Source organism: Pelophylax lessonae (genome assembly GCF_965119305.1).
Source record: "Pelophylax lessonae genome assembly, chromosome: 10".
NCBI classification, from domain to species: Eukaryota; Metazoa; Chordata; class Amphibia; order Anura; family Ranidae; genus Pelophylax; species Pelophylax lessonae.
Genome location: NC_138777.1, coordinates 236687185 through 236713502, shown reverse-complemented (window position 1 = coordinate 236713502; position 26318 = coordinate 236687185). Strand labels below are relative to the sequence as shown.

General features: G+C 45.4%; 1 protein-coding gene across 1 annotated transcript in view; it reads left to right on the top strand.

Annotated features, from left to right (window-relative positions):
• Positions 1–221: 221 nt before the first annotated feature.
• PLLP (plasmolipin) overlaps positions 222–26318 on the top strand; it is a 47891-nt gene continuing 21794 nt past the window's right edge. Inside the window, exon 1 of the mRNA XM_082269615.1 lies at positions 222–504. Within this exon, the coding sequence (XP_082125741.1) occupies positions 370–504 (135 nt within the window). The 5' untranslated portion in view covers positions 222–369. The remainder of the gene's footprint in view (positions 505–26318) is intronic.

Below are 26318 nucleotides of genomic sequence, written 5' to 3'. Positions count from 1 at the left end.
GCCGTCACATCCAAGGATTGGCAATCTGAAATAATTGATATTTTGGTACTGGGTGTAGATGCACTCTGCTGACAATCAGGCGTGTTCGGAGTTAATTAAAAGGGAGAGCGCTCGCTCTGTGCCCAGCACAGGTGGGAACCGGCTGTACCAGACTTTGCACCGTGTGTCAGGGATCCTGTTACTGTGTAACCTGCTTGCTCCGCCCCCTCGTGCACCTTGATGTCTGGGGCGTTGTTAGGGAAGCTTACCTATGACAGGTAGAGGGAGAACCTCAGACCTGCCTTTGTGTTTGCTTGGCTGCCCTCACACACCTCATACCAGGCTCAGGTATTCTTCTCTGCTGCGTTACGCTGAACCCATCGCCCGGCCATGGCTGAATTCCCTGCCAAAGTCAGCACACAGACCAGCACGCCGGACGCTGCCGGCCATGGAGTGGCATCCTTCTTTCGGCCGGACTTATCCTTCCTCAGGTCCATCCCTGCCATCCTGATGGTTGTTGAGCTTGTGAGTACCGTGATTCAGTCTAGGAATGAGGTTCAGGCAGTGCAGGGACAAGGGGTGGGCAGGAGGGGTAGTTGCCCTGGGCACTGTGGTATCATGTGGGGGGAGGGGGATACTACAAGGAGATTGGGAGGGAGGAGATTTGTGTTGTGAAAGTGAATTTGTGGGGGGGGGGGGGGCAGCAGGGGGTAAGAATTGTTCTAGGAGGACAATTTTAGGAAGGGGTGCTAGGAGTGGTGATTTGGGGGGATCTGTGTTAAGAGGGGGGGATGGTGGAAGAGGATTTGTGCTAGGAAGAGGGATTTGGGTTTGTGGTATAAAAGTAAAACAGTAGAGGGGAAATATTTTTTTTGGGGGGGGGGTTGCTAGTAGGGATAATTGGGGGGTATTTGTGCTAGAAGGGGAAATTTGTGGGAGGGATTTGTGCTAGGATAAGGGATTGGGGGGGGGGGGGGAATTTGCGTTGTGAAGGGGAATTTTTTAGGGGGTAATAATTGTTCTAGGAGGGCAGATTTAAGGAGGTGTGTTAGGAGTGGTGATTTGGGGGTCTTTGTTGGGAGGGGGGGTGTGGGAAGAGGATTTATGCTAGGAGGAGGGATTTGGGGGGGTTTGTGCTATAACAGTGGTTCTCAAATCCGGTCCTCGGGACCCACCAACAGGCCAGGTTTGCAAGATAACTAAATTACATCCCAGGTGATCTCATTTGCTTCTCAGTGATTGCAGTATTCTAGTCTGCATCCCCCAAGGTAATACTTAAAATCTGGCCTGTTAGTGGGTCCCGAGGACCGGATTTGAGAACCACTGTGCTATAAAAATAAAACGGTAGAGGCAAACTATGTTTTTTTTTGGGAGGGGGGTGGGGGGTTGTGCTAGTAGGGATGATTGAGGAGTATTTGTGCAAGAAGGGGAAATTTGTGGGAGGGATTTGTGCTAGGATAAGAGATTGATGAGGGCGTACTACAAGGAGATTGGGGGGGCAGAGATTTGCGCTGTGAATGGGAATTGGGGGGGGGGAGCCGCAGGGGGTACTAATTGTTCTAGGAGTGCAAATTTAAGGAGGTGTGCTAGGAGTGGTGATTTGGGGGGAATTGTTTCGGGATGGGGGATGGGGGAAGAGGATTTGTGCTAGGAGGAGGGATTTGGGGGGTTTGTGCTATAAAAGTAAACGGTAGAGGGAAATTTCTTTTTTTGGGGGGGGGGGTTGTGCTAGTAAGGATGATTTGGGGGTATTTGTACTAGAAGGGAAAATTTGTGGGAGGGATTTGTGCTAGGTCTAAGGGATTGGGGGAGGGGACTTTGTGCTGAGAGAGGGGGGATTTGGAGTGGGGGGGGGGGTAGGATTTGTGCTTCGTGGGGAAATTTGAGGGGTAGAGGATTTGTGCTAGGAGGGGAGATTTTTTTTTGCGGGGGGGAGGGAGGATTCGTGCTGGGGACATATGAGGAGAGAGAGGATTTGAGCTGGGGGGATGGGATGCAAAGATGTGTGCTGGGAGGGAGAATTTCAGCATGAGGACAGATTTGTAGTGGGAGAAGGGGGTGTTTATGCTTAGGGGTGAGCATGCAGATAAGTGTTTGATTTTTTTTTTTTTTTGGGGGGGGGGGAGTTTCGCTGACACATAATGCTCATACATCTTTGGGGAATGGGGGGCACAATTTGGGATGTTTGCCCTGAAATCTAGATGACCTTGTCCTGGCACTGGGTTTAGGTATGGTGCTACCATGGGTTCCAAATGAGCCCTACATGTTCTGGGGGTTCCCAGACTTGGTGAATTAATGAGGGAATTCCTTGTAACCATAATGCTCTGCCTGACCTTTGAACTTGGCCTAGAAGGGGCCAAAACTGGGGGGCTTTGCTCCATGTAAGCCTCCTTCACTATAAAACAGTGGGTTCCCAGCAGCCATGTGTCAATGTGCATTGGAGTAGTTTAGCAAGAGCTGACAGTCTGTGCAAGGAGAGTAAGGTGTCGTTTACACAGGGGCGGTAAAAACAGAGACATGGTTTTACCACCCACCTAAAACATAAGCCTTACGCAAGCTGCAGCAAGATTAACACTGCCTGTCAAACTCACCATTGATGTCAAAGGGACCAGTCAGGTGTTGCGGTGTGGTAATTCCCTGTAAAACCCAAAGATCAGCCCAAAAAGAGGCATTCAGGAGGTATTCAGCATCGCCACCTGAAGGCCTGGAAGCCGTTGCTCTACCGCCTTCTTAAAAAGCGATCCACCACAGATCACTTTTCAGAGGGGAGGTAGACCCTGCCGCAGGTTAAATGAAGCCTTTATTGCTATATGGTGATATGCTGTGCCATTTTACTGTGGATTGTGGTGTGGTGGGCTACATGTTTTTGTGTACAACCCTCCCCCACCTTTTTTCTTGAATTAAACATTGGAGTGTGTTATTGAAAGGACAATAGCCACAAATACTGCACAGTGGCTGGACAGTTTGTAAGCAGATTGGTTAGGCTGTAATATAGGTGTCTTCATTGCTACATGGTGATATAATGTACCATAATACTGTGGACTGTGGTGTGGTTGGCTACATATTCTTGTGTACACCCTCCCCCACCTTTTTTATTGAATTAAATATTGGAGTGTGGTATCCGAATGACAATACCCACAAATACTTACAGTAGCTGGACAGTTTACAAGCAGCTAAATTAGACTGCAATATAAGTGGTGGTCTACATATTCTTGTGTACAACCTCCCCCTCCTTTTCTCTTGAATTAAACATTGGAGTGTATTATTGGAAGGACAATAGCCACAAATACTGTACAGTGGCTGGACAGTTCATAGAAACATAGAAACATAGAATGTGTCGGCAGATAAGAACCATTTGGCCCATCTAGTCTGCCCAATATATCTGAATCCTTATGAATAGTCCCTGGCCCTATCTTATATGAAGGATAGCCTTATGCCTATCCCATGCATGCTTAAACTCCTTCACTGTATTTGCAGCTACCACTTCTGCAGGAAGGTTATTCCATGCATCCACTACTCTCTCAGTAAAGTAATACTTCCTCATATTACTTTTAAACCTTTGCCCCTCTAATTTAAATCTGTGTCCTCTTGTGGTAGTTTTTCTTCTTTTAAATATGCTCTCCTCCTTTACCGAGTTGATTCCCTTTATGTATTTAAAAGTTTCTATCATATCCCCTCTGTCTCTTCTTTCTTCCAAGCTATACATGTTAAGGTCCTTTAACCTTTCCTGGTAAGTTTTTTCCTGCAATCCATGTACTAGTTTAGTAGCTCTTCTCTGAACTCTCTCTAGAGTATCTATATCCTTCTGGAGATATGGCCTCCAGTACTGCGCACAATACTCCAAGTGAGGTCTCACCAGTGTTCTGTACAGCGGCATAAGCACTTCTCTCTTTCTACTGCTTATACCTCTCCCTATACATCCAAGCATTCTGCTGGCATTTCGTGCTGCTCTATTACATTGTCTTCCCACCTTTAAGTCTTCTGAAATAATTACTCCTAAATCCCTTTCCTCAGATACTGAGGTCAGGACTGTGTCAAATATTCTATATTCTGCCCTTGGGTTTTTACGCCCCAGGTGCATTATCTTGCACTTATCCACATTAAATTTCAGTTGCCAGAGTTCTGACCATTCTTCTAGTTTTCCTAAATCCTTTTCCATTTGGCGTTTCCCTCCAGGAACATCAACCCTGTTACATATCTTTGTGTCATCAGCAAAAAGACAAACCTTACCATCGAGGCCTTTTGCAATATCACTTATGAAGATATTAAACAAAACTGGTCCCAGTACAGATCCCTGAGGTACCCCACAGGTAACATGACCTTGTTCTGAATGTTCTCCATTGACTACAACCCTCTGTTGTCTGTCACTCAGCCACTGCCTAATCCACTCAACAATATGGGAGTCCATGCTCAATGACTGCAGTTTATTGGTAAGTATTCTATGTGGGACAGTGTCAAAAGCCTTACTAAAATCTAGATATGCAATGTCTACTGCACCTCCACCGTCTATTATTTTAGTCACCCAGTCAAAAAAATCTATAAGATTTGTTTGACATGATCTCCCTCAAGTAAACCCATGTTGTTTTTCATCTTCATAAGCAGCTTGGTTAGGCTGTAATATAAGAGCCTTTATTGCTATATAGTGATATGATGTACTATACTACTGTGAATTGCCATGCGATGGGCTTCATACTCTTGTACCCCCCCCCCCCCCCCCGAACAATTTGTAGGCAGCTTTGCTAGGCCATAATATAGGAGGTGGAGGCCAGGCAGGATTTAGACATTAGAGTAGATTATTATCTTTAATCTTTTCATTGGTGCGCCAACTAGCCACAGTCCTTACCAGGAGTTCCTGCCCTTGTTGCTGGAAACCTAACTTACTTTATTCATCTGAAGAGAAGAAGTGAGACACCCTTCCCTGGTTTGCATACTCCACCACCGGAGATCCTAGAAATCTTCTGAAGCATCAGCCTCAGCTAGGGTTGCCACCTCATCCCTTTAAAACCCACTACATATTAATTACACAGGTACTGGGGCTGAATAAGGTGGTAATTAAACTCAATTGGAGCCTTGTCTGTATTAAATTAGCCCCAGAACCTGTGTAATTCATATTTGTTTGAGTTTAAAGGGATGAGGTGGCAACCCTAGCTGAGGCTGATGCTTCAGAAGATTTCTAGGATCTCCGGTGGTGGAGTATACAAACCAGGGAAGGGTGTCTCACTTCTTTTCTTCAGATGAATTAAACTAGGCTTCCAGCAACAAGGGCAGCACCCCCCGGTAAGGACTGTGGCTCGTTGGAGCACCAATGACAGGATTAAAGAGAATAATCTACTCTAATGTGTAAAACCTACCTGGTCTCCCCCTCCTACATTATGGACTAGCAAAGCTGCTTACAAACTGTCCAGCCACTGTACAGTATTTGTGGCTATTGTCCTTCCAATAATACACTCCAATGTTTAATTCAGGAAAAAAGGGTAGGGGGGTGTACACAAGAAACTGAAGCCCACCACGTGGCAATCCATAGTATTATGGCACAGCATATCGCCATATAGCAATGAAGGCTCTTATATTACAGCCTAACCAAGCTGGGGTTTAAAGGCAATCAGGTGGCAACCCTAGCCTCAGCCTCCATTTAGGGTGCTGAACCTTTGTTATTCATTGTCCTTCTCCTATTGATGTTGGATTGCGGAAGGTCTTGGGCTTGCTAAGGTGTGGGAACCAAACCCTGGAGATATCTACAACGTGACGTTTCCTAAAACCGCTGCCAGGACCGCCTCTGCTGTCTATGGTGCAATCTCACTTTGTTATGTTAATGAATAGCTTCTCGTCCAGGGATCTATGTTTTGCTGGTCCTCTTGGATCTACAGATTAGAGTTCCCATTGGAGCAGTTAAAGTGATCCTTTAGATTTTTTTTTAGTGAAATCCTTGTCTTTGTTTGCTGCTTTCCTCCTCCTCCTCTCCTCTCCCTCCCCGGGTGCCCCTGGGAGCCATTGTGCTGCCAGGTACAAGTGTGACGATTGCTTGTTATCTGTAACCCTGTACTCTGTATCCATTACAGTCACATGTACAAAGATAACAGGGACAGTAAACGGGGACTTATGTTTCTTGTCTCAAAAAACGGGACACAGAATTCGTACATCTCATCTCAGATCTAGTTGCTGAATTGGTTAGCGTAATCAGATGGTAAGCTCTGTGGGTCAGGAATGCAGTGTATCATGGAAAGGATGATGTCTTTGGCTACAGTCAATATTGGACTCATTCCATTCTTGTGCAACCTCTGGCCAACCCATCGGCTGGGGAACGCCAAAGAATGGAAATATTTGTACTTCCTCTAACACTGATTGGTCCAGGCCGCGGGTGCCCAACCCGTATTGGCCCTTCTGACACCTCTTATGTGGCGCGGGGCCCCAGCAGCCAACAGTCATTGTTTTCCCTTCCTAGGTGCATATTGTTAGGTTTATTCCTTTCACACCCTCTTACCTTTTCTCTCTTTTTATCATGTCCGCAGTCTCTGACCATCTCTTGTATCATGTCTGCAATCTCTGACCCTCTCCTGTATCATGTCTGCAGTGTCTGACCATCTTCTGTATCATGTCCACAGTCTCTGACCATCTCTTGTATCATGTCCGCAGTCTCTGACCATCTCCTGTATTGTGTCTGCAGTCTCTGATTATTTCCTGGCTTATGTCTGCAGTCTTTGACCATCTCCTGTATCATGTCTGCAGTCTCTGACCATCTCCTGTATCATGTCTGCAGTCTCTGACCATCTCTTGTATCATGTCTGCAGTCTTTGACCATCTCTTGTATCATGTCTGTAGTCTCTGACCATCTCCTGTATCATGTCTGCAGTCTCTGACCATCTCTTGCATCATGTCCGCAGTCTCTAACCATCTCCTGTATCATGTCTGCAGTCTCTGACCATCTCCTGTATCATGTCTGCACCTCCCTGTTATTCTAATACAAAGGCTGGAGGGGGGTGGGTATGCCACAGCCTGTGACTGGCAGCATTCCACTCACACCATGTTATTGCCAAAAAATGATAAAGATTTGATTTCAAATATATACAATGTGAAACAGTTTATTGATATTATTTATTTATTTTTCTCTGTATTCCAAAGGCTGTTTTCTTCTTTTTTGAACATGTGACCAGCAGCAGCAGAGAACTAGAAGCTCCTCCTGCTTATGTTTCCCTGCATACAGGCTGGGAGAGAGCCGGGTCATGTGACAGCTGGATATTGATTAGGAAAAAGATACTTTAAACAGAAACAGAAATAGAAGGGAGAATGGAAATTACACAGCGTGTGTTTAGTATCACTTTAACAGGAAATGCCTATAAAGGAGCCTTCATGGCAGGATCACCGATGATTACTTCAATGAAGGGTGCAGATTTTTAAAACAAATTGAAAATTACTTTTGTAATGACATTAACCCCTTCATGCAAACGTAACACCTGTACCTGTCACTGCCTATTACTGTCACAAGGGGTGTTTACCTTCCTTGTGACAGCATAAAAAGTGATAAAAAAAATATGTAAAAATTCAGTGTAAAAAATAAATAAATAAATAAAATAAATAATAAAAAAAAATTAAAGTGCCCTTGTCCCCTCGTGCTTGCGCGCTGAAGTGAACGCATACGTAAGTCGCGCCCGCGAATGTAAACAGTGTTCAAACCACACATGTGAGATATCGCCACAAACGTTAGAGTGAGAGGAATAATTCTATTCCTAGACCTCCTCTGTAACTCTAAACAGGAAACTGTCAAAAAATGTTAAAGCGTCACCTATGGAGACTTTTAAGTACCGTAGTTTGTCGCTATTCCACGAGTGTTCGCAATTTTAAAGCGTGACATGTTGGTTATCTATTTATTTGGTGTAACATCATCTTTGATATTATACAAAAAAATTGGGCTAACTTCACTATTGTTTTTTTTTTTAATTAACCGCTTGCCGACCGCCGCACGACTATTTACTGCGCCAGTCAGCCCCGTACAGGCAAACCGACGTAGGGCTACGACGCTCGCCTACGAGCCTCTAGGGGGCACGCTCCCGCCCCCGCTCGTTCCCTGACATGTCCGCGCGAGTGACCAGCGGCTCCGATGTCCGCCGGTCACTCGCGATCTCCCGCTGGAGAGGGAGAAAGGCAGACGGCTGATGTAAACAAAGCCGCCTGTCATTCTCCCTGATGTAACAGCAGAGATTATACGATCCTGCTATGTAGGATCGTATGTCTCTGTGGTTACATCACAAGCCACGCCCCTTTACAGTTAGAATCACGCCCCTAGGGACACACTTAACCCCTTGATCACTAATAAAGTTAACCCCTTCCCTGCCAGTGTCATTTTTACAGTAACAGTGCATATGTATAGCACTGATTACTGTAGTAATGTCACTGGTACCCCCAAAAGTGTCAAAAATGTCAGTCAGGGGTCCGATCTGTCCCCCGCAATGTCGCAGTCCCCCATAAAAAATCGCAGATCGCCGCCATTACTAGTTAAAAAAAAAAACAATAAAAATTACATAAATCTTTCCTGTAGTTAGTAAACGCAATAACTTTTGCGCAAACCAATCAAAATACGCTTATTGTGATTTTTTTTTACCAAACATATGTAGCAGAAAACAAATTGGCCTAAAATGTTAAAATATTTTGATTTTTACATTTTTTGGGGGGAATTTCATATAAAAAATTGTGAAAAATATTGTTATTTTTTCAAAATTGTCGCTCTTTTTTTGTTTATAGCGCAAAAAGTAAAAATCGCACAGGTGATCAAATACCACCAAAAGAAAGCTCTGTTTGTGGGGAAAAAAGGACGTCAATTTCATTTGGGTACATCGCCGCACGACCGCGCAATTGTCTGTTAAAGTCACGCAGTGCCGAATCGCAAAATAGGCCCTGGTCTTTGAGCAGCCAAACCCTCCGGGGCTTAAGTGGTTAAAGCGTGACATGTTAGGTATCTATTTACTTGGTGTTACATCATCTTTCATATTATACAAAAAAATTGGGCTAACTTCACTGTTGTTTTTTTTTTTAATTCATGAAAGTGTACCGGTATTTCTTCCAAAAAAAAATTGCATTCGCTGTGCGAATACAGTGTGACATAAAATATTGCAACGATCGCCATTTTATTCTCTGCTTAAAAAGATATATATATATAAAATGTTCGGGGGTTCTAAGTAATTTTCTAGCAAAAAATACTGATTTTAACTTGTAAACAACAAATGTCAGAAAAAGGTTTAGGCATGGAGGGATAAAACAAATTGGTGCTTATATCGGATGTTAGTGATTGCGTTTGCACGTAGTTTAAACTTTGATCTCTCGGTTACTTACAAGTTTGTTGAATGAATGCTTCCTCCCTAAACAATGACAAAAGGAAATCCTTTTTTTTTATTAAATATGTTTTATTGCTTTCAGTAATAAAAAGAGATAGCATTACCATAACAGACAATTGTAGGAAACCCAATGAATACAATTAGCATAGAAATCCCCCGTTCAGATTTTGGCCGGCATCTTTTCCTGACACCTTTGTTGGTGACTAAGCAGGTTAGGCCACCACATATCCTGATTGTGACCACAAATGTGTAAGAAACCCAAATCCTCTCTGACACCCATCTCATAAATTCATTAAATATGAATTAGAGGAAAAGTTTTACTGCAGCTGAGTGACTTCTGACCCCTGAGAATCAAAGCCATTATCACTTCTAACAGGGAACGCAAGGAAGTCCTAAAACTAAGGTGACCAGATTTTTTAAATGAAATCCGGGGACATATTTTTTTTTTTTATTGGCAAATGGCACAGGACTGCATAATACACAGAGTGCTGGGTATAGGACTGCATAATACACAGAGTGCTGGGTATAGGACTGCATAATACACAGAGTGCTGGGCACAGGACTGCATAATACACAGAGTGCTGGGCACAGGACTGCATAATACACAGAGTGCTGGGCACAGGACTGCATAATACACAGAGCGCTGGGCACAGGACTGCATAATACACAGAGCGCTGGGTATAGGACTGCATAATACACAGAGCGCTGGGTATAGGATTGCATAATACACAGAGCGCTGGGCACAGGACTGCATAATACACAGAGCGCTGGGTATAGGACTGCATAATACACAGAGCGCTGGGTATAGGACTGCATAATACACAGAGCGCTGGGCACAGGACTGCATAATACACAGAGCGCTGGGCACAGGACTGCATAATACACAGAGTGCTGGGCACAGGACTGCATAATACACAGAGCTCTGGGCACAGGACTGCATAATACACAGAGCGCTGGGTATAGGACTGCATAATACACAGAGTGCTGGACACAGGACTGCATAATACACAGAGCGCTGTGCACAGGACTGCATAATGCACAGAGAGCTGGGCACAGGACTGCATAATACACAGAGCGCTGGACACAGGACTGCATAGTACACAGAGCGCTGGGTACACTACAGGACTGCATAATACACAGAGTGCTGGGCACAGGACTGCATAATACAGAGCGCTGGGCACAGGACTACCTAATACACAGAGCTCTGTGTATAGGACTGCATAATACACAGAGTGCTGGGCACAGGACTGCATAATACACAGAGCGCTGGGCAGAGGACTACATAATACACAGAGCTCTGGGTATAGGACTGCATAATACACAGAGCGCTGGGCACAGGACAGCATAATAAACAGAACGCTGGGCACAGGACTGCATAATACACAGGAGCGGCAGTGAGATCGTCCAGCAGGGGGCGTCTGCATCTCAGCAAATAGGCTGTTTCTCAGCCAGCATGGGATGCCCTGTCTACAATAATCCGGCCCTGAATCCGGGGACAAAACCGGGGACAGACTTGGACCGGGGACAGTGTCCTCAATCTGGGGACTGTCCCCGGAAACCGGGGACGTCTGGTCCCCCTACCTAAAATTCCAGTTCTGAATGGTGCAATTAGAGCCAATGCCTTTGATTTATTTATAGTGCATACAATTATTATGCTTTGGGCACTGAGCACTTTTTGGGTGCTTTGATATTAAGCCCAATCAACGTTTCTTTCTGGCACATGCACTTTACTCACCACCAATATACCGTTTATTTATTTGTTTATTTTATGTTGGATCATTTTTATTATGGAGATGGTTTTATAAGATTTTTTGCACTATTCCACTTCGAAACAGGTAGCGCCCTTCCCAACCTTTGTTCTTCCTTTTCCACATTTGTACCCTTGTTTCACAAAGGAAGGTTGGTGGCTGCTTACACCTGCATATATCATTTTCTTATCCCACATACCATAGCGCTGGTCGTTTCTGTTTTTTCACTGTCTCAGCCAATGACCTCATCGCTGGATAAAGATGGACCTCAGGTAAGTATTAGGGGGGCTGCTACATACAGAAGGTTTTTGTATCCTAATGCATAAAATGCACCTTCTGCCTTTACAATCACTTTCAGGCCGCAGTTGCAAGCACGCTCTGTAATAGCCCTGCACTGTACATGGTGATGCCGAGGGACCACCCACAGCCTGAAGCTTGGGGCCAGAATGAATGGGAGTGACTTTATAATTAACAATCAGCTGCTGCAGCTGCAGGGTTCTAATGTGGCAGGGTCTGCATCCCTTTAGATGTGATTTGCTTTTGGAAGTATCTCACTAAAAATGACATTTGTGTTGCAGGGGATGCAAAAAATCTGACTTGTATCCTAGTGCAGACTTCTGGGAAAATCAGTGAGCCAATCACAAAAGCAGGAAGTGACATTTCTGGGGGGAGGGGGTCTGTAAACCATCTGTGTACAGAGCGCCTCCAGGTGGCCATATTGCATTTTACAGCAAATTACAGCAGCTGCAGATTGAAAAGGAAAGGGAATTTTTATTAACATTCAATTATAATATGACTTGTGTAGCAATTGTATACACTATATTATTATTATTTTTTTATTTGCTCATTTTTTCCCCCCAAAAATCTGCCCTTGATTATGAAACAACGCACCTGCACTATTTTTGGTAATGTAAGCATATAGGTGCGTTTGTTTGTTTTTATTGGAAATGCATTAGGGTGTCATTAAAAATGTCTACATGGACTAAACTGTATAGATTTCTCTTGTTCAATGTATTGCACATACAAAAATAATTATAGAGCTGTGCCCTTGTTTAGATCTTTATTACCCAAGCAGATTGTTAAAAAACCACAGTAAAAAAAATCCAATTAAAATTCCAACCCGCCCTTCATCCCTCCATCCTATACCGCAGCAATACATAAACAAGTCATATTCATTCTGAGTATTTAAAGTGGCATGTCACTCTCTTATTTAACAATTAATATTTCAAAATAATTAAAGGAAAACTTTAAAAACACATCAGATCTTAATGGGGAAAAATCTCATGCTGGATATCTATACTGGTATGGACTGGGCAACGTATTAGGATCTATACTGGTATGGCCTGGGTAATGTGTTAGGATCTATACCAGTATGGACTGGGTAATGTGTTAGGATCTATACTGGTATGAACTGGGTAACGTGTTTGGATCTATACTGGTATGGACTGGGTAACGTGTTTGGATCTATACTGGTATGGACTGGGTAACGTGTTAGGATCTCTACTGGTATGGACTGGGTAACGTGTTAGGATCTCTACTGGTATGGACTGGGTAACGTGTTAGGATCTATACTGGTATGGACTGGGTAACGTGTTAGGATCCATACTGGTATGAACTGGGTAACGTGTTCGGATCTATACTGGTATGACCTGGGTAACGTGTTAGGATCTATACTGGTATAGACTGGGTAATGTGTTAGGATCTATACTGGAATGGACTGGGTAACATGTTAGTATCTATACTGGTATGGACTGGGTAAGGTATTAGGATCTATACTGATATGGACTGGGTAACGTGTTAAGATCTATACTGGTATGGACTGGCTAACGTGTTAGGATATATACTGGTATGGACTGGGTAATGTGTTAGGATCTATACTGGTATGGACTGGGTAATGTGTTAGGATCTATACTGGTATGGACTGGGTAACGTGTTAGGATCTATACTGGTATGAACTGGGTAAGTGTTCGGATCTATACTGGTATGGACTGGGTAACGTGTTAGGATCTATACTGGTATAGACTGGGTAATGTGTTAGGATCTATACTGGTATGGACTGGGTAACGTGTTAGGATCTATACTGGTATGGACTGGCTAACGTGTTAGGATATATACTGGTATGGACTGGGTAATGTGTTAGGATCTATACTGGTATGGACTGGGTAGTGTGTTAGGATCTATACTGGTATGGACTGAGTAATGTGTTAGGATCTATACTGGTATGGACTGGGTAATGTGTTAGGATCTATACTGGTATGGACTGAGTAATGTGTTAGGATCTATACTGGTATGGACTGGGTAATGTGGTAGGATCTATACTGGTATGGACTGGGTAATGTGTTAGGATCTATACTGGTATGGACTGAGTAATGTGTTAGGATCTATACTGGTATGGACTGGCTAACGTGTTAGGATATATACTGGTATGGACTGGGTAATGTGTTAGGATCTATACTGGTATGAACTGGGTAACGTGTTCGGATCTATACTGGTATGGACTGGGTAACGTGTTAGGATCTATACTGGTATGGACTGGCTAACGTGTTAGGATATATACTGGTATGGACTGGGTAATGTGTTAGGATCTATACTGGTATGGACTGGGTAGTGTGTTAGGATCTATACTGGTATGGACTGGGTAATGTGTTAGGATCTATACTGGTATGGACTGAGTAATGTGTTAGGATCTATACTGGTATGGACTGGGTAATGTGGTAGGATCTATACTGGTATGGACTGGGTAGTGTGTTAGGATCTATACTGGTATGGACTGAGTAATGTGTTAGGATCTATACTGGTATGGACTGGGTAATGTGTTAGGATCTATACTGGTATGGACTGAGTAATGTGTTAGGATCTATACTGGTATGGACTGGGTAATGTGGTAGGATCTATACTGGTATGGACTGGGTAGTGTGTTAGGATCTATACTGGTATGGACTGAGTAATGTGTTAGGATCTATACTGGTATGGACTGGGTAATGTGTTAGGATCTATACTGGTATGGACTGAGTAATGTGTTAGGATCTATACTGGTATGGACTGAGTAATGTGTTAGGATCTATACTGGTATGGGTTAAGGACCCTCTACGGCCCTGTCCAGCTCTCCTAGAGTAACTGCCTGTCTCCTGGAATCTCCTCCATGCTCCTGAGACTGTGCTGGGAGACACAGCATACCTTCTGGCAATGGGACGTATTGATGTGCCATCCTGGAGGAGTTGGACTGCCTGTGCAACCTCTATAGGGTCTAGGTATCCCTCAACCTGTAAAACCCTTCCTGTTTTGGCAGTTGTCTCATTGTTGCTCATGTAGTGCACCTGTTGTTATTTTCATTAACACCAGTGGTGGTATTTGTCTACTATGACCGGGAAGGTTCCACTGGTGAACCTACTGAAATATCTGGGCACCATGTTATACAGGTTTCAGATATGGGTGGTGACCATCCTGGAATTATCCTACAACCACAGTACATAGAGGCCTTTGCAGTGGCAGGGCCCTAATACTTCCAAGTAGGCCTGCAGCCGGAGTTGTGGAACCCAAGAAGTGTTTATACTTTGGAACTGATGGGACAAGTGTGGAGCTTTGGCCTGCTGTTCCTGCAAAGCTGTGGACCTCATGGGGCTCCCTTTAGGCCCGGATCAGGTATTAACCAAATCCCCCTTCATGTGACCACTACATGTGAGCTTATTATATACCAGCCAGCCAAATTACCCATGTGGGGTACGGTCAACAAAGTACACATTATTAATGCACTTCTAAATCCGTCTGCACCCAAAGGCAGGGTCTAATCCTGCAGTGGACAACCCCTGAACAAATATTGTGGTCTTCAATCAACCCCCCCCTCATGTGACCACTACATGTGAGTTTATTATATACCAGCCAGCCAAATTACCCAAGTGGGTGCGGTCAACAAAGTACACATTACTCATGCACTTCTAAATCCGTCTGCACCCAGAGGCAGGGTCTAATCCTGCAGTGGACAACCCCTGAACAACTATTGTGGTCTTCAATCAACCCCCCCCCTCATGTGACCACTACATGTGAGTTTATTATATACCAGCCAGCCAAATTACCCAAGTGGGGTGAGGCAGGGTCTAATCCTGCAGTGGACAACCCCTGAACAAATATTGTGGTCTTCAATCAATAGGTGAGGGAGACAAATATTCAATCATTCATCAGCCTGGCTGACAAGGTAGCAACCAGTTTAGGATGGGGAATGGTGGTCGTTGTCTACCATGACTGGGAAGGCTCCACCAGTGAACCTACTGAAATATCTGGGCACCATGTTAAACAGGTTTCAGATATGGGTGGTGACCATACTGGAATCCTCCTACAACCAAGGTACCGAGAGGCCTCAGCAATGACAAGAACACAGGTGGAACCTGGGAAGTGTTTGTAGTTTGGGCTCCATGGGACACGTGAGGTATCTCAGCTCTCTGTTCCTTCAAAGCTGAGGACCACATGGGGCCTCCTTTGACTCCGGGAACTGGCTCATCAACCCAGAATAATAGGCGGCCCTCCTACAGGTGACCATTACTGGTGAGTTTATTCAATGTCAGTCAGTGGAATCATTCATCATCCTGACCGACCGACCAGGTAATAGCTGAGATCTCCAATTAGAACGTTTGACGGTTTAGTGTGTGAAAAGTTCACATTCTCACCATAGGAAACATAAATAAAGTTTGTTTGCAATGTAAACGTCTCAGCGCCATCAAAGAGTAATGCACTGCGGTGTGTTGATGCGCGGAAACATGAAAATCGGGTGTTTTTCCTGAGCAGAGTCTTACTAAAGGAGTCCAAGATTGAATATTTATTAGAATTATTCCCGGGACAGCGTAGAGTTTCTAAAACCGTTTTTCTGTCATGGCCCCTTTAAAAGTCTGCAAAATCTCAGCCCCCCCCCCATATACATTAGAGGGCCCCATCACCAGAGAGTCCCCCACCACAGAGTCAGAGGTCCCCATCATATCTGATGTCGGAGTCCCCCCCCCCTTATAATCACAGAGTCCCCCTACCACAAAATCAGGGGCCCTAATCACATCAGAGTATCCCAAACACAGAATCAGAGGCCTTAAATATATTAGAGTCCTCCTCCCTATACATGAGAGCCACCCCTCACATCAGAGTGCCCTCATCACACCAGAGTCCCCCTATCGCATCAAAGCCCCTCATATACATCAGAGATCCCCATCAGCACAGAGTCCCCCCCACCACAGAATCAGAGGTCTCCATCACATCAGAGTCCCCCCAATACATGAGTACCCCCTTAATGAGTACCCCCTTACCCCAATCATCATCACAGAGTCCCCCTACCACAGAATCAGAGGTCCTAATCACATCAGAGTCAGAGGCCTTCACTTATCAGAGTCCTCCCCCATACATGAGAGCTACCCCTCACATCAGAGTCCCCTCATCACATCAGAGCCTCCCCTTAACATCAGAGTCCCTCTATCACATCAAAACCCCCCAAATACATCAGAGAGCCCCATCAGCACAGAGTCCACCCACCACAGATTTAGAGGTCCACATCATATCACAGGCCCCTCAATACATGAGTACCCCCTTGATGTCAGAGCCCCCCCCCATCATCAGAGGCCCCCCAATACATGAGTACCCCCCCTTCATCATCACAGAGTCCCCCTACCACAGATTAAGAGGCTCTAATCACATCAGAGTCACCCAAACAGAATCAGAGGCTTTCAAAATATCAGCCCCCCCCATACATGAGAGTCCCCCCTCACATCAGAGTCCCCTCATCACATTAATCTCCTCAACATATCAGAGTCCCCCCCTCCTCCTCACATCCATCTCTGATCCAGGGTAGACTGGGTCCTGTGTTCACAGCACCCCGGGGGAACCCAAATGGCACCCTGGTTGAGAAACTTTTGTAGACAAAGAATGTTCGGTTTATGAACGTTTTATTATCTGTCACAGATAAATGTCTCACAGTGACTACGGAGAAATTCCAGACAATTATTAAACTATAAAATGACTCTCCAATCCAATACTGAATTTGTAAAATATATATATATATACAGTATGTGAACCCAATCATCGAAATCTCATATATACATTTAAAAATGTAAATGCCATTTCAGCTTTCATGAAATAATCCCGGCTGATCCTGCCATGGAGGTCTTTGTTCAGGCACTTCCTGTTATGAGGTGACAACACTTTGCCCGTCTTCCAACATTACATTAGCCTTGTTGTCATAGGTGTGCGCAGCTGTAGAGTATTACATTAGAGTGTGCGCCCCAAAGCTCAAACACGTGTCTTTCTCTGCAGCCTCAGCTGCACTGGACAGTGATTGAATGGGACAGGGCAGCCATCAGACATTTTGGGGCCCCTTACACAGCTTTAGGTCTGGGCCCCCCTGGGGCTGACCACAAACATTCCTCAAGGCTCGCCCACTGGCTGTCCAACCAAATCCACCCACTGGCCATCCCACCAAGTCCTTCAGTGCACCCACTTTTTTTTTAAATACATTACAACCTAATATATCCTTCATTTAATGTCATCTTCCTCCTCCACTCCCATATCCTCCATCCCATGTCCTCCTCCTTCTCCATCCCATGTCCTCCTCCTTCTCCATCCCATGTCCTCCTCCTTCTCCATCCCATGTGATCTTCTTCCTCTTCCAGTCCCATCTCCCCCATCGCATGTTCTCCTCCTCCATCCCATGTCCTCCTCCTTCTCCATCCCATGTCCTCCTCCTTCTCCATCCCATGTGATCTTCTTCCTCTTCCAGTCCCATCTCCCCCATTGCATGTTCTCCTCCTCCATCCCATGTCCTCCTCTTTCTCCATCCCATGTCCTCCTCCTTCTCCATCCCATGTGATCTTCTTCCTCTTCCAGTCCCATCTCCCCCATCGCATGTTCTCCTCCTCCATCCCATGTCCTCCTCCTCCTCCATCCCATGTTCTCCTCCTTCTCCATCCCATGTGATCTTCTTCCTCTTCCAGTCCCATCTCCCCATCCCATGTTCTCCTCCTCCATCCCATGTTCTCCTCCTCCATCCCATGTTCTCCTCCTTCTCCATCCCATGTCCTCCTCCTCCTCCATCCCATGTTCTCCTCCTTCTCCATCCCATGTGATCTTCTTCCTCTTCCAGTCCCATCTCCCCATCCCATGTCCTCCTCCTCCATCCCATGTTCTCCTCCTCCACCCCATGTCCTCCTGCTCCTCCACTCTCATCTCCCACATCCTCCTCATTCTGCAGTCCCATCTCCCCCATCCCATGTCCTCCTCCTTCTCCATCCCATGTCCTCCTCCTTCTCCATCCCATGTCCTCCTCCTCCCCCATCCCATGTCCTCCTCCTTCTCCATCCCATGTCCTCCTCCTTCTCCATCCCATGTCCTCCTCCTTCTCCATCCCATGTCCTCCTCCTTCTCCATCCCATGTCCTCCTCCTCCCCCATCCCATGTCCTCCTCCTTCTCCATCCCATGTCCTCCTCCTTCTCCATCCCATGTCCTCTTGATGCATTTTGTGTTGTTTTTTTTTGCTAATAGGAAAGTATGAGAGTTCTGTTCATGCAGTGTGACTTTGTTGATACTTTACACTCTCTGGCACTCCAGTAGCATCAAAGCAGTGCAGTAAACTTTGTGTCTAAAGTTACATGTTAGCGTTAATTAGGGTTAAGGGCTGGGGTTAAATGTTAGGGTTAGGGTTAAGAGCTAGGGTTAGGGTTAAGGGCTAGATTTAGGGTTCAGGGCTATGGTTAAATGTTAGGGTTAATAGTTAGGTTTAAGGGCTAGAGTTAGGGTTAAGGGCTAGGGTTAAATGTTAGGGTTAGTGTTAAGGGCTAGGGTTGGGGTTAAATGTTAGGGTTGAGGGCTAGAGTTAGGGTTCAGTGCTAAGGTTAAATGTTAGGGTTAGAAATAGTTAGGGTTAGAAAAAGAGTTAGGGTTAGAAATAGAGATAGGGTTCAGGGCTAGGGTTAAATGTTAGGGTTAGAATTAGGTGATAGGGTTAGGGTTAAATGTTAGGGTTAGGGTTAAGGGCTAGAGTTAGGGTTCAGGGCTAGGGTTAAATGTTAGGATTAGGTGATAGGGTTAGGGTTAAATGTTAGGGTTCAGGGCTAGGGTTAAATGTTAGGGTCAAGGGCTAGAATTAGGATTCAGGGATAAGGTTAAATGTTAGGGTTAGAAATAGAGATAGGGTTCAGGGCTATAGTTAAATGTTAGGGTTAGGATTAAGTGATATGTTTAGGATTAAGGACTAGGGTTAAATGTTAGGGTTAATTGATAGGGTTAGGATTAAGGACTAGGGTTAAATGTTAGGGTTAATTGATAGGGTTAGGATTAAGGACTAGGGTTAAATGTTAGGGTTAGGATTAAGTGATAGGGTTAGGATTAAGGGCTAGGGTTAAATCTTAGGGTTAAGGGCTAGAATTAGGGTTCAGAGATAAGGTTAAATGTTAGGGTTAGAAATAGAGTTAGGGTTCAGGGCTAGGGTTAAATGTTAGGGTTACAGATAGAGTTAGGGTTAGCGGTAATTGTGAGGGTTAATGCTTAGCCTAACAATTACAGCTAATCCCATCCCTAACTATTTCTGTTAACTCTAACATTTGACTTTGGACACATGAAGGTTCCTGCACTTCTTTGATGCTACTTGAGTGCCAGAGAGTGTAAAGTTGCATGAAAGTTGCACAAACAGAACTTTCATACTTTCCTATTAGCAAAAAAAACCTGCAAAACGTGTCAAAAAAGCAACGCACCAACCTGCATAGCAGGGGAGGACTGGCAAGGGGGGCAGGGGGGCAATTGCCCCCCGGGCCACTCTGGAAAGTGGTAAAAACTGGTAAAAAGGCTGCACTCAGGGCTGGAGTAATGTAGGGGCCAGGCACTGTATACAGCTGTCAGTCCAAAACCAGGTGGGCATGGATGGTGAGCTCATTCGATGGTTCAATGGGCCACTTGACTGGACTTGACCCCCAGGCCAAAGGCTGCCAGCCCTCCCCGGCTGCATAGATCTGAGCCTCTTTTTTAAACAGTGCTGTCAGTTGGACACTGGGAACGTGCTGAGAGATGCAGAGAGTGGGGAAATAACTTGGCCAACACCGTCGTACCCCTCGGGGGCTCATTTATATCTGTGCGTTATCACAGCTTCCAGCATCCCGTGTTACATGCATTGCGGTGTAGTGGTGCCATTCACGCAATGCACATATCTTGCAGCGCACAACAATGCACCACAGTGCGTTGCGTTACAAATTCTGTGGCAACTCCGATTTTCGGACATCTTAATGCAATGCACACACGTGCAAGAACGCTCCACAAACATGTAAATGGACGGTAAAGGAAACCTGTCAGACCGGAAGGATAGAGCCTGCCACTGCCAGCCTATGACTTTAAAAATGCTGCTTTCCTGAATCATGGTGATCCTTCGGCATCATTACTCCCACTGATCCGTACGGAGAATCAGTCTGCAACTACAAAAAAAAAAGAAATAGTTTTGGCTGAAGTTGGGTGTGAGTGAGTGTGGCAGCCATCGGGTGAAGGATGAATGCCAGGAGTCAGAAAACAAAGTTGCCCAGCAACAGCAAATGCCCGATAAGCCACTAGAAATGCTAAATGGTGGAATTTGGCCGCAGTGTGTGCTCCAAGTGTGTGTTGAAGGCTTTCACTGTGTTTTCTTGGCTACGACACGGCTTGTTATGCAATGACACAAAGAATTTCAAAGAATGTGACTGTAAACAAGAGGACTCCAATAAACCTCCATCTATAAATCAGGAAAATAATATGACACCAAACTCTGCATAGCAAAATAAAAATAAGGAGACCTCCACCCATAGAGAGCCAACTGCACCCATAGAGAGCCAACTCCACCCATAGAGAGCCAATTGCACCCATAGAGAGCAAACTGCACCCATAGAACCAGCTTCACCCATAGAGAGCCAACTGCACCCATAGAGAGCCAGCTCCACCCATAGAGAGCAAACTTCACTCATAGAGAGCCAACTCCACCCATTAAAAGCCAGCTCCACCTATAGAGAGCCATCTCCACTCATAGAGAGCCAACTTCACTCATAGAGAGCCAGTTCCACCCACAAAGAGCCAGCTCCACCCATAGAGAGCCAGCTCCACCCACAGAGAGCAAGCTCCACCCACACAGAGCCAGCTCCATCCATAGAAAGTCAGCTCCACCAACAGAGAGCCAGCTCCACCCATAGAAATTCAACTCCACTCATAGAGAGCAAACTGCACCCATAGAGCCAGCTCCACCCATAGAGAGCCAACTCCACTCATAGAGAGCCAACTCCACTCATAGAGAGAAAACTGCACCCATAGAGCCAGCTCCACCCATAGAGAGCAAACTTAATTCATAGAGAGGCAGCCCCACCCATTAAAAGCCAGCTCTACCCATATAAAGCCAGCTCCACCTATAGAGAGCCATCTCCACTCAGAGAGCCAACTTCACTCATAGAGAGCCAGCTTAACCCATAGAGAGCCAGCTCAACCCATAGAGAGCCAGCTACACCCATAGAGAGCCTGCTTTACCCACACAGAGCCAGCTTCACCTACACAGAGCCAGCTTCACCCACACAGAGCCATCTTCACCCATAGAGAGCTAGCTTCACCCATAGAGAGCCAGCTTTACCTACATAGAGCCAGCTCCACCCATAGAGAGCCAGCTTCACCTACACAGAGAGCCAGCTTCACCCACACAGAGCCAGCTTCACCCATAGAGAGCTTGCTTCACCCATAGAGAGTCAGCTTCACCCACACAGAGAGCCAGCTTCACCCACACAGAGAGTCAGCGCCACCCATAGAGAGCCATCTTCACCCATAGAGAGCTAGCTTCACCCATAGAGAGCCAGCTTTACCTACATAGAGCCAGCTCCACCCATAGAGAGCCAGCTTCACCTACACAGAGAGCCAGCTTCACCCACACAGAGCCAGCTTCACCCATAGAGAGCTTGCTTCACCCATAGAGAGTCAGCTTCACCCACACAGAGAGCCAGCTTCACCCACACAGAGAGTCAGCGCCACCCATAGAGAGCCAGCTTCACACATATAGAGCTAGCTTCACCTACACAGAGCCAGCTCCACCCATAGAGAGCCAGCTTTACCCACAGAGAACCAGCTTCACCCATAGAGAGCCAGCTTTACCCACAGAGAGCCAGCTCCACCCATAGAGAGTCAGCTCAGCCACCATTTTTTTGCTGTCCCCTGGCTGCATGTATGAAAAAGCGCTTAGCAGAGGTTAATGGTCTGATTGTTGCTTCTCTGATACATAATTTGTAGTTTGGTATCACTCAGGCTGAGCTTTAAAATGAATGGTCGGTGGCAGTTTTATGCAGCTCAGCAAGACCCCTCCTGGGCTGTGGCACCTCGGGGTAAGCGGATATAGAATGGAGAGGAAAAGAATAAGAGGTTTTCCACCTTTAAATTTGTAATACAACATCCCCTGCTGTGCTCATCTCAAGGGATGCTGAGGGCGCCCATTGCAAGCGTTGAAGAAGAGCTCACAATCTAATCAGAACAGACATCTTCCATCTCAGTGCTTCTTTTCCAGCCCCCTCTCATTTCTCCCCGGCTAACTACGGCATAACTAGGCCTCTCCACTAACAAAAAAAGAGCAAATGTGACTTTGCATTCTGTAAACTGTATCTGAGTCCTGCTGGGGAGAATACCTCTCACTTCCTGTCCTTGAGATACAACGCGGGGGGGGGGGGGGGGGGTAGAAAATCTCCTATTTGACAGTTAGGATGCAAAGCAGTATTGGTCGTTATGGTGCAGGCGGCCACCTGCACCCAACTTAACAGCCAGTGATGCTGTGCAGCTCAGCTCATTGCATCCTAGCAATCACCGACATTATAGGGCCCAGCCGCCAGTCCTAGCAACCAATGATGGCTGTCTGCACTATAACAGCCAATTATGCTGTACAGCCCAGCTACCTGCTTTCTAGCAACCACTGACATTATGGGGCCCAGATGCCAGTGTCCTAGCAAGTAGTGACGGCTGCCTGCACTATAACAACCAATGATGCTGCACAGCCCAGCTGCCTGCATCCTAGCAACCACTGACATTATGAAGCCCTGCTGCTAGTGTACTAGCGACGGCTGCCTACGCTGTAACAACCAATGATGCTGCACAGCCCAGCTGCCTTCATCCTAGCAACCACTGACGTTATGGGACCCAGCCACCAGTGTCCTAGCAACCAGTGATGTTCTCCTGAACTATAACAACCAATGATGCTGTAAAGCCCAGCTGCCTGCATCCTACCAACTATTGACATTAAGGGACCTAGTCGCCAGTGTCCTAGCAACCAATGATTCCCAACTGTACTATAGCAACCAATGATGCTGTACAGCCCAGCTGCCTGCATCCTACCAACCACTGACATTAAGGGACCTAGTCGCCAGTGTCCTAGCAACCATTGATGGCCACCTATGCTATAACAACCAATGATGCTCTACAGCCCAGCTGCCTGCATCCCAGCAACCACTAACATTATGGGGGCCCAGCCGCCAGTGTCCTAGCAATCAAAGCCACAGAACCACACAGTGTCACTGGTTGCTAGGACACTGGTGGATGAGCCACAGCATCAGCACCAATCTAATAAAGTGAATCACATTGGCTATATACTGTATATATATAGAACCTGCGCTCTTTTTTAGCGAAGCTGACAATCGGCATAAAGGGCGATTTTTCTGGGGGGGGTTTCTCTATTCCGTCCCGTTCTCTGATGGGGTTTCTCTTCTGTATTAGCAATAAAAACCTGACAGAGGTTCTAGAGCTGGCAATGAACCATGTTTTTTTTTTTTGTAAGATTTTTTAATGGTCAGCTGAGGGAAAATCAGCGTTTGTTTTCATCCAGAGCGATGAGAAAATCTGAGGAGCGTAATGGAAGATTTTTCTTGAATAAACAAATTTTGTAAATGTAAATGTGGTTTTCTTTCAACAAATCATAATCATATCAAATCATCATACATATTATAACTTAACCTGCTTTGGAGGGGACAATGTGTGAAAGCCCCGGTGCCCAACCTGCACCCAGGGGAAGACCTTTTTTGCCACCCTCGGGGCCCCTGCAGACGCTAATCTGTGTTTCCCTATTGCCCTGTTATAGTAGTGATTTCTAGAAGTCTCATGTCATACAGTATGTCCCCAGTCTATTATCTCCTGAAGCATTTCCCCAGTCTACAGAACACTTATAATATACTCACAGTCTCTGACCATCTCCTGTATCATGTCTGCAGTCTCTGACTATCTCTTTTATCATGTCTGCAGTCTCTGACCATCTCCTCTATCATGTCTGCAGTCTCTGACCATCTCCTCTATCATGTCTGCAGTCTCTGACCATCTCTTGTATCATGTCTGCAGTCTCTGACCATCTCCTCTATCATGTCTGCAGTCTCTGACCATCTCCTCTATCATGTCTGCAGTCTCTGACCATCTCCTCTATCATGTCTGCAGTCTCTGACCATCTCCTCTATCATGTCTGCAGTCTCTGACTATCTCTTTTATCATGTCTGCAGTCTCTGACCATCTCCTGTATCATGTCTGCAGTCTCTGACCATCTCCTGTATCATGTCTGCAGTCTCTGATCATTGATTGTATAATGTCTGCAGTCTCTGACCATCTCTTATATCTTGTCGGCAGTCTCTGACCATCTCTTGTATCGTGTCTGCAGTCTCTGACCATCTACTGTATCATGTCTGCAGTCTCTGACCACATCCTGTATCATGTCTGCAGTCTCTGACCATCTCCTGTATCATGTCTGCAGTGTCTGACCATCTCTTGTATCATCTCTGCAGTCTCTGACCATCTCTTGTATCATGTCTGCAGTCTCTGACCATCTCTTGTATCATGTCTGCAATCTCTGACCATCTCTTGTATCATGTCTGCAGTCTCTGACCCTCTCTTGTATCATCTCTGCAGTCTCTGACCATCTCTTGTATCATATCTGCAGTCTCTGACCATCTCCTATATCATGTCTGCAGTCAGACTGTAAGGGATTTCAAGGGAAGTTTGTGGACTCCATGATGGGAAGAAAGAACATAGAAACATAGAATGTGTCGGCAGATAAGAACCATTTGGCCCATCTAGTCTGCCCAATATATCTGAATCCTATGAATAGTCCCTGGCCCTATCTTATATGAAGGATAGCCTTATGCCTATCCCATGCATGCTTAAACTCCTTCACTGTATTTGCAGCTACCACTTCTGCAGGAAGGTTATTCCATGCATCCACTACTCTCTCAGTAAAGTAATACTTCCTCATATTACTTTTAAACCTTTGCCCCTCTAATTTAAAACTGTGTCCTCTTGTGGTAGTTTTTCTTCTTTTAAATATGCTCTCCTCCTTTACCGAGTTGATTCCCTTTATGTATTTAAAAGTTTCTATCATATCCCCTCTGTCTCTTCTTTCTTCCAAGCTATACATGTTAAGGTCCTTTATCCTTTCCTGGTAAGTTTTTTCCTGCAATCCATGTACTAGTTTAGTAGCTCTTCTCTGAACTCTCTCTAGAGTATCTATATCCTTCTGGAGATATGGCCTCCAGTACTGCGCACAATACTCCAAGTGAGGTCTCACCAGTGTTCTGTACAGCGGCATAAGCACTTCTCTCTTTCTACTGCTTATACCTCTCCCTATACATCCAAGCATTCTGCTGGCATTTCGTGCTGCTCTATTACATTGTCTTCCCACCTTTAAGTCTTCTGAAATAATTACTCCTAAATCCCTTTCCTCAGATACTGAGGTCAGGACTGTGTCAAATATTCTATATTCTGCCCTTGGGTTTTTACGCCCCAGGTGCATTATCTTGCACTTATCCACATTAAATTTCAGTTGCCAGAGTTCTGACCATTCTTCTAGTTTTCCTAAATCCTTTTCCATTTGGCGTTTCCCTCCAGGAACATCAACCCTGTTACATATCTTTGTGTCATCAGCAAAAAGACAAACCTTACCATCGAGGCCTTTTGCAATATCACTTATGAAGATATTAAACAAAATTGGTCCCAGTACAGATCCCTGAGGTACCCCACTGGTAACATGACCTTGTTCTGAATGTTCTCCATTGACTACAACCCTCTGTTGTCTGTCACTCAGCCACTGCCTAATCCACTCAACAATATGGGAGTCCATGCTCAATGACTGCAGTTTATTGATAAGTCTTCTATGTGGGACAGTGTCAAAAGCCTTACTAAAATCTAGATATGCAATGTCTACTGCACCTCCACCGTCTATTATTTTAGTCAAGTTTTGACAAGTAGTTTGTCTACTTATGTTTGAACATAAATCTAACCATGTATGACCGG